The sequence below is a fragment of the Canis lupus genome, chromosome 15 (genome assembly GCF_011100685.1).
Source record: "Canis lupus familiaris isolate Mischka breed German Shepherd chromosome 15, alternate assembly UU_Cfam_GSD_1.0, whole genome shotgun sequence".
NCBI lineage: Eukaryota > Metazoa > Chordata > Mammalia > Carnivora > Canidae > Canis > Canis lupus.
The window spans coordinates 63,094,106-63,107,833 of record NC_049236.1 but is presented as its reverse complement, the minus strand read 5'-3'; the positions used below and the strand labels follow the sequence as shown (position 1 = coordinate 63,107,833).

The 13,728-nt window shown below is 37.5% G+C and overlaps 1 protein-coding gene across 3 annotated transcripts in view; it reads left to right on the top strand.

Moving 5' to 3' along the window:
* SPOCK3 (SPARC (osteonectin), cwcv and kazal like domains proteoglycan 3) overlaps positions 1 to 13,728 on the top strand; it is a 404,892-nt gene that overhangs the window by 178,503 nt on the left and 212,661 nt on the right. For all 3 annotated transcript variants that reach the window (XM_038559156.1, XM_038559155.1, XM_038559157.1), the window contains one exon: positions 2,739 to 2,853. In XM_038559156.1, coding sequence (XP_038415084.1) covers positions 2,739 to 2,853 — 115 coding nt within the window. The remainder of the gene's footprint in view (positions 1 to 2,738; positions 2,854 to 13,728) is intronic.

Here is a 13,728-nt window from a genome sequence, read left to right as displayed (position 1 = left end):
GTATAGGACATACGAATATAAGGTTTATTGTTTTTAGCCAGAATTGTTTAATTTTAATCAATATTTAAAAGTAAATTAACAATTAAAAATCAAAATAGACTAAGGATTTTAGAAATAGCACAAAGCATTTTAATGCCTTCTAACTTACCGTATGTTTTTATTTTATGTTGTCTAACAAGAAATCATGCAGGTCTAAAGTGCAATCGTTTCATGGTACAGTTTTCTAGTTACTAATGGTTTAAACTGTGAGAGTATAATGAGAATGTTCCAGCAACTTGCATTTGCATGGTAAACAAAGGATGCTCAACATTTCATAGAGAATAAAATAACTAATATAGCTTATCTTAAATTTTGAGATTACTCAGAAACTGATCTAAATCATTGGCTGTTAAATTTTTTTCTTAGTATAGAGGAAACTGAAGCATTTATGTTCCAAATGGATGCATTTATTATATTAACTATTTTATTATGGTATAATATGTCTGCTATGAAGATGTCATCAACTATAGGTGTTAAACTATTTTTAACTTTAAACCTCATGAGTACTTGAAATCTCAAGAGTTTTGTAGAAATATGTATTTTTGAAAAAAAATATGTGAGTTTTTAAAATATTTATTTTAGAGAGAGAGATAGAGAATGGGGGGGAGGGGATAGGATCTCAAGCAGACTCCCTACTGAGTGTGGAGCTTGACACAGGGCTTGATCCCACGACCCCAAGATCATGACTTGAGCTGAAATCAAGAGATGGACGCTCAACCTACTGAGCCACGGAGGTGCCCCCAAATAAGTGTTTGTATATATATGCATTTATATATGTAATTTATGACTATTTTATTGAAAGTGGTTTTATTTATTGTTTATCAAAATGTATTGACTTTAGTTAGATTATTGACTTAACACATTCATAAACTAAACTCATTAACACTGAATTTGATTTGTACACCAGATGTTAGCTCTAGTTTACTGTAGGTTTAAGATTTGAAAAGATTGGCCCAAATCCACATTTCACATTCAATGAAAAGCTCTGGGCTCTTCCAAATACTTCTTCATATTCTAAATACACATTTTTGGGGGACACCTTGGCTCTATTTTTCTACATGCATTAGAATTTTATTTTCAGTTTCCATCTTGCATTATGTTTTTATTTTTTCCAATTGTAACATGTACCCAAAGTGGACACTCAGTGCCTCTTCTTTCTTTTCTTTCTTCTTTAGGGAGGGGAGGGCGGGGGGGAGGGCGGATGGTGGGAGGGAGGCGGGAGGGCTGAGGAGGGAGGAGGGGGAGGGAGGAGGGAGGGAGGAGGGGCGTGGGGGGAGGAGGGGAGGGATGGAGGAAGGAGGAGCAGGAATGCCGGAAGGGAGTTGCGGCTCAGTTCTGGCGTCTTCTTCTTCTTCTTCTTTCTTTCTTTCTTTCTTTCTTTTCTTTCTTTCTTTCTTTCTTTCTTTCTTTCTTTCTTTCTTCTTTCTTTCTAATTTCTTTCTTTCTTTCTTTCTTTCTTTCTTTCTTTCTTTCTTTCTTTCTTCTTTTCTTTCTTTTTCTTTCTTTCCCTCTTTCTTATTTGTGCCAACTCTCTCCCTGGCTTTACACCCACAAGGTATCACCAAACACCACCCATAGTGATTACCAATGGCAGCATTATTTGGAATAAACAAAAGGCAGAAGCAACCAAAATTCCCCTTAACTAGTAAATGGATAAATAAAATATGTCTTGGAATACAATGGAATGATACTCAGCAATACGAAGGAATGAAGTAGTGATGCATGCCAGGACATGGTTGGACCTTGAAACTGTTGCCCCAAACAAAGGAAGCCAGTCACAGAAGACCACATACTGTATAATTTCATTGACATAAAATGTTTGGAATGGGCAAATCTGTGGAGGCAGAAACTAGATTAGTAGATGCTACTGTTAGAGGTTGTGAGGGAGGTGAGGGAGTCGGGGTCGAAAGATGATAACTAAAGTGCGTCATTTCTTTAGGCAATAAAAATGTTCTAAAATTGTGATAATAGTTTCACAGCTGTGAATATAGTGAAAACCACTGAATTTTAAACATTAAAAGAATGAACTGTACGCAAATTATATCTTAATAAAACTGTTATTTAAAATGTCACCAAGGAGTCGCACAGTCTTTGTGTTGGCATCCACCGAGACCGTCCTTGTCTAGAGAAATGGTGGTTCAAACATCAGGCACAATTTAAAAATGAAAACACAGTGTCTCAGTTATTATCATGATTTACTCAGCCAGTCCCTAGTACAGCTGTAGACATTCCTTGCATATCCAAAGACTCATTAATGCCCACTAACATCTTTTGGGTTTAATTCTTTATCTCTACCCATCTGCATCTATCTAGGGAAAGCATAAGTAGGAATTACAATTCTCCACTGACAGATGTATTACAGTAACACACCCCAACTTTATTTCTGCACCTTGCTGCTTGGAAAACAGTAACAACTAGAGAAAATTTTGCTCTTAAAGTTTGTTTTGACTACACATTTTTTGGTCATAGAGGTGTGTGTATTTCAGCTTCCAAATAGAATAAGTAAGACTAAGCTGCAGCCATCCATTAACTCTGAGTTATGTGAGTAGAAATAGAAGTATTTCTTAAGAGAGGGAGAATGTGAAGAAAATTTAGAGCTAAACTGCTATGTAAATTTCTTGATCAAATTGTTTGATGGGATTAGATGCCTCCATTTTTCAGAAGCATATCTTAATATTTTCCAAACAATTTTTTTTTAGCTTTAGATCCAGCTAAAGATCCATGCCTGAAGATGAAATGTAGTCGCCATAAAGTATGCATTGCTCAAGATTCTCAGACTGCTGTCTGCATTAGTCACCGGAGGCTTACACACAGGTAAACATTATTAAATTAAATTCCAGTGATTGAACAGTACTCCTTACTATGAATAACTACAGAGTGTAAATATTTGGCAATGTCTGCTAAGCTTTTAGCCAGAGTTTTATTGAAACAATTTCGGAAGTTTGGTTACTACAGCTGTGATTCACTTGGGTTAAACATTGTAATCTATCAGAAATACTATGGATTATAGAATTTGTGGATTACAGAATTTAATTTATATTTTATTAAATAAAGAGGATTTTGTGAAGATTGGATTAAGGTGTTACATATGCATAGTTATACTTTTTCCATTTTAAGGAATAAGTGCAATTTTGGTGCCTTCTAAATGTTTATGTTTGTGCCTTTCAAACATCATATTTTCTTCAGGGAAGAATTAGAAACAAGGTTAAAGGGGAAAAAATAAGGGACGCTCATAAAAAAAAGGAAATGAAAGTCACAAGATAGAAACATGGACTTAGAACCCGTAAGGACGTTGTCCTCTAAGGAAACGCTCATACTGGTGGAGTCCTTGTAGTCTGGAAGCTGATGCAACATTTCAAAAGAAGAAAGGGTTTAATTTAATTTTTTTTGGAATGATATCACTACTTCTGTCAGATAGGCTCTATTTTGAGAAGAATCAGTAACTCAGAAGTAGCTGTGTAGTTTCATGCTGAGTCCTGAGGATTGAAGCATGTCACAACCAAAAGTGAAATCACTGGGTAACTGACTGAAGCAAACAGGTATATTCATTCCCTTTATTACTTTTAGAAGAATTCTTTTTATGCAAGCACTCTTTTTTGTGTGTGATATTGGGGCTGCATTGCTTTTACATCCAATGAGCAAGGGAATTTCACTCTTCAAATATGTTCAGAGATTGATTGCATTTTGACTTCAGTGTACTCATTCTAAAGTCTATTATTCAAACATACCGACAGAGAATAAAAACATTAGAGAATAAGAATGGAAGTAACATTTCTAGAAAATGGCAAAATTTAAGTTCTGTTGACTTTTCTTGTTGATATAAAAACATACATGCCTAAAACCCTTTATTACATGCTGAATGAAGTAGAAGAAGAGTTTATTCATTAATGTCATATCTACAGTAGCAGATTTCAAGTACCAAGGCAAGCTGATGCAGCCAAGATAAAGAGCTTAGGAATGAGTTCACTTGGGACAAAAGAATGATGGCATACCGATAATGTACTGCAGAAGTAAGAGAGAGGAAGAAAAAGGGCAACAGTCTAGGACATAGTGTTGATATAAAATCGATGTACTGTGGGAGGGCACAGAACTGGAAAGCAGAGTTATCAGCAATACATACCCCACTCAATCATGTCCTCTACGCTAATTTTATCAAGGGATACCAAAACTCTGAGCCAAAATTTTATTTTTTCTATTTATTTCCTTAGGATTCCAAAAAGCTTCCTAATTTCTTGGACTCATATTAATTAAACATAAAAAAATTTAAATATGAATGTGCAAATGTATATAGGGCCGAGATGAGGAAGAGTTGCTTTTACTTGAGGAATCAATAGGAGGATGGCATTGAAATGAACTCCTGTATAATCCCTCACCTAAATTGGAGAGATTCAGCTAGTTCATTTCATATAAAAGCAAAAACTGTTTTATCACAAGTTTCAGAGACCCTGGGAAAGACCTTCATCTACCCACATTTAACACCTCATCGCTCATTTCACCCCTGGCCCCCTGAACCAAATCAAAGAGCAAGTAAAGACCTCACAGTCAATCTGATGCCTGGGGCAGAGACTCTTTCCTTTTCACAATTGCTTAACACAAGCTTGGAGAGATAAAGTAACTGATTCAAGATCACAGAGCTGGGAATTTTCAGAGCATTGATTCCAATCTATATTTACTGACACCAAAATCTATGCTTTTTACAACTATGCTGTCTCACTTCTTCTCTAACTTATTAAACAAACATGCAACTACAGACAAAAAGAAACTTCCTTAACATGATAAAGGCTTAGAACCAATAGCTAGGATATTTCTTAATATAAACAGGTGAAGTGTCTTGAATAGAGAATCATTGCCAGTTCTGCCCTTGGTATAGTGGGGGGGGGGGCTGGGGCAGTGGGGGAGATGACTATGTTTTAAGTAGGTGGACTTTGAAGTGTTTTATGTAAGTATTATTTAGCCCTGCTCTATTTCTGATAGACACTATTATAAAATTTGCACTCAATACACACTATATTCAATAAATAAATAACCAGTTTCCAAAGAATTGATTTTAAGATTAATATTTGATATGCTTTATTTGCCTTGAGGATGTTGGTACATAGAGAATGTTTATACAACACTTAGGGAAGGAGAGTCTTGCCAACCAGTTTGATCAATAAAGGTGGCTAATGTAAATAAAGCAGGTCTTAAATCTGGGGGTTGTTTGTGTGATATGGGGATGAGGTACAGAAAACAAGGAAAACAGGTTTAATTCACCAGTTTGGCCACTGACATAGTGTAAATTTGAAAACACTACTGTTTTTATTTAAAGGAACAACTTATTATTCTTTTTTTTCTTTTCTTGATCTCATAAAAGAGAAAATGGAATTTCCTATTTGCTTTGATAGGGAGAATCATATATTTCAAAGAGTTTCTCTTAATTCCCCCTCCCCACCCAAAGTAGATGACACATCTGTTTTTCCATTACCTTAGAACCTTGACGTTTTCATTTTAAAATACTCATTGGATTTGTAATACATTATCTAACATTAGTCTCCTTCAACTGACAGGAAGTTTCATGAAGATAGTCTAGTCTTATTTACTACTTTCTACTCAACTTGACATACTGGCTAGTATATATTTTCTTTGAAGAATGAATTAAAGTAGCTTTTATTTTTTAATGCTTAGAGAAGAAAATTGAGTAGTTTGATCAATTGAAATGATCAACCTAGATAATCTAAGTCTGAAGTTTTTTGCATTTGTGCTTTGTGCTTATTGGTCAAAGATATTCTGAGAAGGCAATAGGAGTCAATCAAAAAATATCTTTTTTTTTAATGATTTTATTTATTCATTCATGAGAGACACAAAGAGAGATGCAGAGACATAGGCAGAGGGAGAAGCAGGCTCCCTGCAGGGCCTGTAATGCAGGACTTGATCCCAGGACCCCAGGATCATGACCTGAAGCAAAGGAGACACTCAATCAATGAGCCACCAAGGCACCCCTCAACAAATATCTTTAAATAAATTAATTGAAAAAGAAGCAATGTGGCAGTGTTGGAAAATCCTGGACTTACCTCTTCCTCTCGTGAACACAACAAATTTACAACTACATGTGGATTGATTTCCTCTGAAAAGACCTAAAAACTGAATGAACAGAGCCTCTACAGCAAAGGAGAAAAGGGCACATTGAGGGAAAAAGAAAAAACAACAACAGGAACAGGAACAGCAATCCATAATCAGGATGGATCTCAAAAATACAGAACTTTTCCCTAAGAAGTGAAGAGTCTATGCTCTACATCATGTACTCCAAACCCTAGATCCTTCACAGGACAAATGAGGGTCCAAAATGCCTTACTTTGTAAACCAATGGGAATTACATACAGGAAAGCCATAGAACTGTAGGGAACAGAGAACACGCTCTTAAGGGGCCTGTGCACAGAGTCACTTACCCCGGGACCCAGCACAAAAGCAGCTGCTTGAAAAGTATCTAGAACATATCTGAAGGAGATGCAATTACTGATCTTAAAGTATCTTCCGGAAAGACAAGAACTTATTGGGACTCTCACTCTGGGGACAAAGGTATTGTCAAGTGCCATTTTTGCAAACTCATTGCAGATTCAGTCACTGAGGGTATCATCTTGGAACTCTCCCTCTAGCACGTTAGCACTAGAGGGTGTGCTCTCCTGAGGGCCCCACCAACTCTCATTGCTGCAGCCATACATCACATGTGAGAGCCATGCCCACCCCTGTTCCACACATGCTACAACTGGGCAAGGTGAGATCCCTGTCCACTTCCATCCTACAGCTGCAGCCTCACAATAGCAGGTGGATGCACTCAGCTCACATAGGGGATGAGTCTGGCTGCCCGGGAAGAGAGCACTTCTGAGCCCCACAGGATATCTCCTACATTAGGCCACTCCTTTAAGATGGGAAGAGGTAGCTGATTTGCCTAATATATAGAAACAAACACAGAGAGTCAGGCAAAAATGAAGAATGACTTTTCCAAACAGACAAGAAAAAAAAAAAAAAAAACTCAGACAACTCAGATAAAGACTTTAATGAAACAGAGATAAGCATTTTACCTGACAAAAAGTTCAAAGTAATGGTCATAAATTGCTCTCTGAACTAAGAAGAAAAATGGATGAACACAGTGAGAACTTCAACAGAGATGGAAAACATCAGGAAGTGCCAAACAAAAAAATTACAAGGCTGAAGAATATGATAACTAAACTAAAAAGTTACCTTAGAGTGGCTCAACAGGAGACTGGATAAAGCAGAAGAATGGATCAGTGAGCTGGAAAACAAATCAACAGAACTCACCCAGATAAAGCAGCAGAAAGAAAAAATAATTTTAAAAAGTAAAGATATTTTAAAAGGCCTTTGAGAAAGAATAAAGCAGAATTACACTTGCATTATAGGGGTGTAAGAAAGAGAGGAGAGAGAAAAGGCGAGAAAACTCATCTGAAAAAACTATGACAGAAAACTTCCCTAATCCAGGAAAGAAAATAGACATACAAGTCCAAGAGGCCCAGAGAGTTCTAAACAAGATGAACATAAAGAGAGCCACACTAAGACACATTATAGTTAAAATTTAAAAATTTTTTAAATATATAGAGAGAAAATCTTAAAAGCAAGAGAAAAATAGCTTGTTACATATAAGGGAAACACATAATGCTATCAGCAAATTTTCAACACAAACTTTGCTTGCTAGATGGAGTGGCGTGATATTTTCAAAGTACTGAAAGAAAAAAAAATAAATAAACAACTTTCAACCAAGAATTCTTTACTCTGCAAGGTTATCATTCAGAATTGAAGGGGAAAATAAGAGTTTTCCAGACAAGCAAAAATTGAAGTTCATCATCACTAAACCAGCCTTATAAGAAATGTTAAAGGGACTTCCATGAGCAGAAAAGAAACATCACTAACTAATCACAAGAAAACATATGAAAGTAAAACATCTCACTGGAAAAGGTAAATATATGGTAAAGATAGTGAATCCATCAATTATTAAACAATTAAACAATTAAACAACGACAATTACAGATAAAAGTAGTAAAATTAACTAAAACTAAGTTAATTAAGAGATATATAATATAAAAAGGTCAATTTAAGCAATTGTACACACATGGGATGTCATATGTGAACCTCATAGTAACCACAAGGCAAGAATGTATAGTACAATACAAAAGAAAATGATAAATGAATCTAAACATAACAGTAAAGAAAATCACCAAACCGCAAAGGAAGAGACAGGAGAAAAAGGAGCAGAGAGGAACTATAAGAAACAGCTAGAAGATCATTAATAAAATGGCAATAAGTGCATACCTATCAATAATTGTTATAGACATAAATGGACTAAACTCTAATCAAACAGAGTAGCCGAATGGATAAAAAACATTATCTAAAAACAAACAAACAAACAAAAAAAAAACAAAAAACAAAAAATAAACATTATCTATATGCTGTCTACAAGAAACTAACTTTATATTTTTGTTTGTTTGTTTGTTTATTCATTTATTTATGTAATCTCTATACCAGTGTGGAGCTCATACTCATGACCCCAAGATCAAGAGTCACATGCTCTTTCAGCTGAACCAGCCACATGCCCAGAAACTCACTTTATTTTTTTATTTTTATTTATTTATTTTTTGAAACTCACTTTAGAAGTAGGGTCACACACACAAGTAGGAAAGAGAAGAGAAGATGGAAGGGATGGAAAGAGAAGGGATGGAAAAAGATGTTCCACTTACAAAGAAACAAAAAGAAGGCTTGTGTAGCTGTACCCATATCAGAAAAAAAATAGACTAAAATAAAGACTGTAATAACAGACAAAGAGAGTCATTACATTATGATAAAGAGGACATCCGATAAGAAGATATGACAATTTTAAATATTTATGCACTCAATATAGGAACACCTAAATATATAAAACAAATATTAATGTACTTAAAGGGAGAAATGAACAGTCATACAGTAATATTGAGATAGCTGACATGAGAATTACATCATTGCATATATTATTCAGACAAAAATGTCAATAAGGAAACATCAGACCTAAATGATACATTAGACCAGATGGACTTAATATACACAGAACATCCCATCCAAAAGCACCAGAATATATATGATTTTCAAGTTCACATGAAAAATTCTCCAGAATAGATCACATATTAGAATGCAAAATAATTCTCAATAAGTTCAAGAAGGTTGAAATGATACCACGGATCTTTTCCAACTACAGTTAGATGAAACTTAAAATCAATTACAAGTTGAGAACTGGGGAAAATACATAAAAATGTAGTGATTATATAATGTACTGCTGAACAACCAATAGGTCATTGAAAAAATTGAAGGAGAAATTAAAAGATACCTAGAGACAAATGAAAACAGAAGTAGGACATAACAAAATCTAAGGGTTACAGCAAATGCAGTTCTAAGAGGGAAGTTCATAGTAATAAAGGCTTACTTAAAAAAATATTCAAGTAAACAAATCTAACTTTACACCTAAAGGAATTAGAAAAAGAAGAAAAAATGAAGGCCAAAGTTAATAGAAGGAAGTTATTAATAAGGATCAGAATAGAAATACATAAATTAGAGGATAAAAAGACAATTGTAAAGATCAGTGAACTAAGAACTGTTCTCTTTCTTTCTTTTTTCTTCTTCTTTTTTTTTTTTTTGGAAAGACAAAGTTGACAAAGCATTTGCTAGACTAAGAAATAAAAGAGAGAGGGTCCAAACAAAATCAGAAATAAAAAAGAAGTTACAGTTGATGCCATTGAAATACAAAAGATCATATAAAATACAATTATATACCAACAAATTGGACAACCCAGATGAAATAGATAAATTCCTAGAAACACAGAATCCCGGGATCGCTGGGTGGCTCAGCAGTTTAGTGCCTGCCTTAGGTCCTGGGATCGAGTCCTGCGTCGGGATTCCCGCATGGAACCAACTTCTCCCTCTGCCTGTGTCTCTGCCTCTCTCTCTCTCTCTCTCTCTCTCTCTGTGTCTCTCATGAATAAATAAAATGTAAAAAAAAAAAGAACATGAAACAGAGAAAGGAGAATGTGTTTGATAAATGGTGCTGAGAAAACTGGAGAGCTCATGCAAAAGAATGAAACTAGAGATGACTATCATACACCATATACAAAAATTAACTCAAAATAGATTAATGACTTGAATGTAAGAATTGAAATCATAAAATTCCCAGAAGAAAACATGGTGGAAAGTTCCTTGACATTGATCTTAGCAGTTTGTGGTTCTGACTCCAAAGGCAGGAGAAACAAAAACGAAAATAAAGAAATGAGACTCCATCAAATTGAAAAGCTTCTGCACAGCAAAGGAGATCACCATCAAAATGAAAAGGCAACCTACTACACGGAAGAAGGCTCTTGGAAGAAATTTATCCTAAAGGGATTGATGTCCAAAATGCACAAAAAAACTCACATAACTAAAAACAAAACAAAACAAAAAACTTAAAAATGGGCAGAGGACCTGAACAGACACTTTTTTTTCAAAGAAGACATTCAGTTGGCCAACAGACACATGACAAAATTTCCATCGTCACTAATTATTAGGGAAATGCAAATCAAAATCACAATGAGGTAACACCCCACCCTATTATCAAAAACACAAGAAATAACAGGTGTTAGAGAAAAGGGAGCCATTAAACACAGTGAGTGGGAATATAAATTGTTGCAGCCTCCGTGGGAAACAGTATGGAAATTCTGCAAATAGTTAAGAACATACGGAAATTGTTCAAATAATTAAGATCGACCCACCACATGATCCGTCTCTCCCACTTCTGGGTGTTTATCCGAGGAGCATGAAGACGTCTGTGTTCACTGCAGCGTTTACAACAGCCAAGGTACGGACACAGCCTAAGTGTGCACCCACGGGTGGGCGGATAAGAACAGGTGGAGCACACGCGCACACACGCGCACACTCGCGCACAGAGGAGTGTTGCTCGTCCATAGAGATGAATGGGGCCTTGCTGTTGCGACAGGACGAGTGAAATGAGGGGACGATGCTACACTTGATCTTAGCCAAAAGGCCGAGAGGCGATGGGTATGACGCTAAGTGAAAGAAGCCAGATGGCGAAAGACAGATAATGTAGGATCCACTCATATGTGGAATCTAAAAAAAAAAAAAAAAAAAAAAAAAGGAACCAATGAATAAACAAAACAGCACAGAACCAGACGCGTGGATAGGAGAGCAGACTGCTGGTGACCTAGAGGGTGAGCGGGGTCTGCGGGGTCACGGGGGCCACCTCGACTTCGGCGTGTTGGCTCTGTGGTGTGTACAGGTACCAAGGCAGGACTTCATGAACCTGAGAGTTGCGTGGCGTATTGCCCATTTTACCTCCATAAAAATGAATGTATCGATTGTGTGAATAAGCAAATAATTGCCAACAACAACAGCAACAACAGCAAAAAGTGAGAAGGGATATAAGACTCTGAAGGAGAGGAGTGTGCCTGCCGGTTGGTTTTAGGAAACTGGTAGATCCAGGCCTTGGACTCGTAGGTCCCTGAAACAGTTGCTCGTGCCCTAAATAACCCGGCGTGGCTTTCAAAGCCGAGAAGCACCTGGTCCCTGGTCACTGGTCCCTGGTCCGGAGGCCCGGGCCGCGTCCTACACCAGCCTGAGTACCCCTGCCCGAGCCGAGGGCTGCGGAGCCTCCAGGAAGGCCGGGGGCACCGCCCTGCGCTTGGCTGTGTGGCTCCCAACGCCTTGTCCCGGGAGGAACTGGCCTCACAGGAGCGGGACAGCCACCGGCTTGCGCTGGCTTTCTTTCTTTTTCTTTTCTTTCTTTCTTTCTTTCTTTCTTTCTTTCTTTCTTTCTTTCTTTCTTTCTTTCTTTCTTTTTTTTTTTTTTTGTTTTTTTTTTTTTTTTTTCGGTGGAGACTTTCCTTTTTTTAGGTGAAACAATATAGAAATACAGAACAACAGTTTCTTTGAGAGCTGAAAGCATGGTGTTGATGCCTTGCCAAGAGTTACCATATGACGGGGAAGGGGTCCAGGACAGGTCCCACGTGGAACCTGACTCCCCGAGACCTTCCACGGGTCCCGGAAATCATGCTCTGCACCCCTGAACTAAGGGCTGCCTCAGTTTCTCTCTCAAATCCTCCTGCTCTTTGTTCCCTGTGCAAGACATTTCATAACCTGGAGGACTGCCTGAGCCAAGAGTAAAGTTCACATCCTAACTCAGTCATCCGCCTCCTGGTTTCTCTTTTCTTTGCTTCTTTTTAGGGGTTTGAGGTCTGTCGTGGGAGGGAGGTTGTTGATGGATTTTTAGGGGGGGGGCTGGTTGGTGCGTTGCGTTGCGGGGGCTGGAGGGGGTCGTGGAGTGGAGGAGAGTGGGATGGTGAGGGTTCTTTGATTTTCTTTTTTTCTTCTTTCTTTCTTCTTTTTTTCTTTTCTTTTCTTTTCTTTTTTCTTTTCTTTATTCTTTTCTTTTTATTTCTTATTCTTTTCTTCTTTTCTTTGTTTTCTTTCTTTCTTTCTTTTCTTTCATGTTCTTTTCTTTCTTTCTCTTCTTTTTCTGTTTTCTTTTGTTATTTTCTTTCTTTTCTTTTTCTTTTTTCTTTTCTTTCTTTTCTTACTTTTCTTTTCTTTTTTTCTTCTTTTTTCTTTTCTTTTCTTTTTTAATAAATTTATTTTTTATTGGTGCTCCATTTGCCAACATATAGCATAACACCCAATGCTCATCCCCAAGTGCCCCCCCCTCAGTGCCCGTCACCCAGTCACCCCCACTCCCCCCACCCCCCTCCCCTTCCACTACCCCTAGTTCGTTTCCCAGAGTTGGAGTCTCTCATGGTCTGTCTCCCTCTCTGATATTTCCCACTCATTTTCTCTCCTTTCCCCTTTATTCCCTTTCACTATTTTTTATATTCCCCAAATGGTTCCTCAAAGAGTTAAAAATAGAGCTGTCCTACGACCCAGCAATTGCACTGCTGGGGATTTACCCCAAAGACACAGATGCAGGGAAACACCGGGACCCCTGCACCCCAGTGTTCACAGCAGCAATGTCCACAATAGCCAACCTGTGGAAGGAGCCTCAGTGTCCATGGACAGATGATGGACAGAGAAGCTGTGGTCTGTGTCTACAGTGGGATGTTCCTCAGCCATTAGAAACGACAAATACCCACCATTTGCTTCGACGTGGATGGACCTGGAGGGGATGATGCTGAGTGAAGTAAGTCAATCGGAGAAGGACAAACACTATATGGTTGCGCTGGTTTTCTGTCCCCGTCCTCGTGACCGGCTGAAACAACAGAGTTTTGGGGATAGTTCAGAAACAAACTGCATCATGTTTTCTAAAATTTAGATGTTTAATATGAAATATAAGTTGGGTTCGCCAGGCTTTGAATATGACCCACTTTATATTGTTTTGTTGCAGCAGAGCCCTGGGGGGACTCGCAGCTGAGGGGTTGTTTCATTGTTGTTGTACATTGCGAGCAAGAAGCCTAGTGTTTTACGGCCCCTTCGCAGCCTGTGCAGCTGCAGATGATTAACACTATTTCTAGATCCGTGTCTCAGGCACCAATCAATGGATGCTGCTGATATTAAAAAAAACGAATAAATAAATAAAAGTTGTGGCATAGCACAACCGACTAAGGTTGAAGAAGTTATTGTAGGACAAAACTAGCTCTGTTGGTTTCTGCTTCATTTACACCAAAGGTTGAAAAAGAATCGATAAGGAAATGTTTTGGG